The sequence below is a fragment of the Limulus polyphemus genome, unplaced genomic scaffold, assembly GCF_000517525.1.
Source record: "Limulus polyphemus unplaced genomic scaffold, Limulus_polyphemus-2.1.2 Scaffold2256, whole genome shotgun sequence".
In the NCBI taxonomy this organism is placed as follows: domain Eukaryota; kingdom Metazoa; phylum Arthropoda; class Merostomata; order Xiphosura; family Limulidae; genus Limulus; species Limulus polyphemus.
The window spans coordinates 199061-201910 of NW_013667866.1; the positions used below are offsets into that span (position 1 = coordinate 199061).

Below are 2850 nucleotides of genomic sequence, written 5' to 3' on the forward strand. Positions count from 1 at the left end.
TCTGAATTGTTGTATTTAAAATAATGATGATTGGTCACTGTCTGATCTACCACATGTGACACCAAGAATGTTCTGAACTGTTGTATTTAATGTAAGAAATGGAATCATGATGACTGGTCAATGTCTGATCTACCACATGTGACACCAAGAATGTTCTGAATTGTTGTATTTAAAATAATGATGATTGGTCACTGTCTGATCTACCACATGTGACACCAAGAATGTTCTGAACTGTTGTATTTAATGTAAGAAATGGAATCATGATGACTGGTCACAAACTCATGGCGTAATTAGAGCCACTTCATGAGATAACAGAATAATTGCCTATAATACATCTGGAGGGTGGCAGATTGATAAACTGATAATGATTTTGAAATATTATGGGAGGTATGTAGTGGAATTGGCAGTGACCATATCTATAAAATGTATGCACACCTAAATGTCAAGACATATCATGATGCCTCAAATAAAAAGGTTGTTGGAGGCATAATAGAAATTTTCAAAGTACTTCCTGCTAATAAAAACCTAAAACCCGTGTCTTGTTTCAAAGCAATAACCTTGATTTCTCGGAATCTGAGGGTTTGATTCATAAAGTTAGCCTACACAGAGTATCTAGAGGAGTTGGTTCATTAGGTTAACTTACAGAGAACATCTTTAGGAGTTAATTCACTACATTAGACCACACAAACAACATTAAGCAATTATTCACAAAGTTAGACCACACAGACATAAGGGTTATTTAATGAGATTATACCACATGACATGTATAAAGACTGACTCACAAAGATGACCACACAGGGCATGTGTAAGAGTTGATCCACAAAGACAGAACACACAGGATATATAATAATGCTTGGAGATGGCTTGAATGGGTAATGAAGAAAAACTTTAATATAAGTTTAACATAACAGCAAATGTACAATGTTTCAACAAGGTTTTGTCATCATCAGGTACAAGTTGAATTTGAATACAGAACATATGTTAGGGTTGATTCACAAAGACAGACTACACAGTACACGTATAAGGGTTGATCAACAAAGATAGACCCCATAGGACATATGTAAGGGTTGATTCACAAAAACAGAGTGAAACATCTCCTGTTTAAACCTAAATTAGTGAAACATGTTATGATTTAGACCTAAATTAGTGAAACATCTCCTGCTCAACATGCTTATGGAACCTTTGAAACATTATAGTACAGAAAGGAGTTTGTAGCATAAACAAAAATGGCAGCTCATATCTGACTGTCCTTTAAATAAGTTTATAATATTCTTGTGAGCCTAATAGTCATTATAGTTAGGTGCTTTTGGTGAAATACAATTTTCTGGAGTTTATGGTCATTCATTTGAAGTTAATTATGTTATTTGGTCCTTATTGTGGTGGTTTTTATTCTTTGAAACCTAGATCGATATATATATATAAAAGTTTTACTTCCTAGTTTCTGTTCTCTGTAGTCTAAATATTGTTTCTGCTATCCAGGTTCACATGAAGATGGATACTTTGGCATGTGGAATATGTAACCAGGCTTTTTCATCAGAAGTTACTCTTATTGCCCATATGAAAACCATGCATGTTGAGTGTGAAATGCCATACCTTTGTAATGTCTGTGGTTTCAGGTGTTCGATGCATCAACAAGTACTGGAACATTTCCAACAGGTCTGATGATTTTACAAATACATTGCATTATATTATCTAAAATAAAAAACATTTGTTTGTTTGTATAATTAGTACAAATTGTCTAGATTAGTATTTAAGATATTTAAGTTAAATGTGTAGACTTTGTTTATAAAGGTAAATGATCTTACCTGGTGAATCAACCCCAACAGATGTCCTTGTTACCTAACCTGGTGAATCAGTCCTTACAGATAATAAATGGGTCTGACCTTGTGAAGCAAAACTTAATGTTATCTGTGTAGTCTAATCTTGTTGGTAAACCCTTACACATCTCTTATGTGGTTTGGTTTGTCGTTGTGAATCAACCCTTATGCATGTCTTATGTGGTGATGTAGGTCTAAAGCATGAGATGTTTCACAAATGTAGGTCTAAAGCACGACATGTTTCACTGATGTAGGTCTAAAGCATGAAATGTTTCACTAATGCAAGTCTAAAGGATGAAATGTTTCACTAATGTAGGTCTAAAGCATGAAATGTTTCACTAATGTAAGTCTAAAACACAAGATGTTTCACTAATGTAGGTCTAAAGCCAAAGATGTTTCACTGATGTAGGTCTAAAGCACGGCATATTTCACTAATGTAGGTCTAAAGCATGAGATGTTTCATCAATGTACGTCTAATGCACAAGATGTTTCACTGATGTAGGTCTAAAGCATGACATGTTTCACTGATGTAGGTCTAAAGCATGAGATGTTTCACTAATGCAAGTCTAAAGGATGAAATGTTTCACTAATGTAGGTCTAAAGCCAAAGATGTTTCACTAATGTAGGTCTAAAGCATGAGATGTTTCATCAATGTACATCTAATGCACAAGATGTTTCACTGATGTTGGTCTCTTTTAAGTATGTTCTTGTGCATGGGTTTAACTCTCAACAGTATGTCTGCCATTGTAGAGATACGTAGTGTTAATTTTCTTTTCCTCATTTCTTAAAGTCTTTATGAAGACGTCTGAAATGAAATGGTTTAGACAATCATTCAAGTGTATGTTGTAAATCCTTAATATCTTTATGTTTGGAACAGCTTTTATGATTAAAATTTATGCCTGTACAGTAATAGGTGCTATTTTCATGAAAAGTGGATGATAGTAATTAAAGCACATGAATACTGGTATATTTTCGATGACGAGGAACCCACTTTGAGACTAATAATGGTTGGAGACAGCTTGAATGGGTAATG

General features: G+C 34.1%; 1 protein-coding gene across 1 annotated transcript in view; it reads left to right on the forward strand.

Moving 5' to 3' along the window:
* The window catches only part of LOC106466429, a 14579-nt gene extending 12893 nt beyond the window's left edge, over positions 1–1686 (forward strand). The window contains exon 6 of the mRNA XM_013926715.2: positions 1480–1686. Coding sequence (XP_013782169.2) covers positions 1480–1662 — 183 coding nt within the window. The 3' untranslated portion in view covers positions 1663–1686. The remainder of the gene's footprint in view (positions 1–1479) is intronic.
* The last annotated feature ends 1164 nt before the right edge of the window (positions 1687–2850 follow it).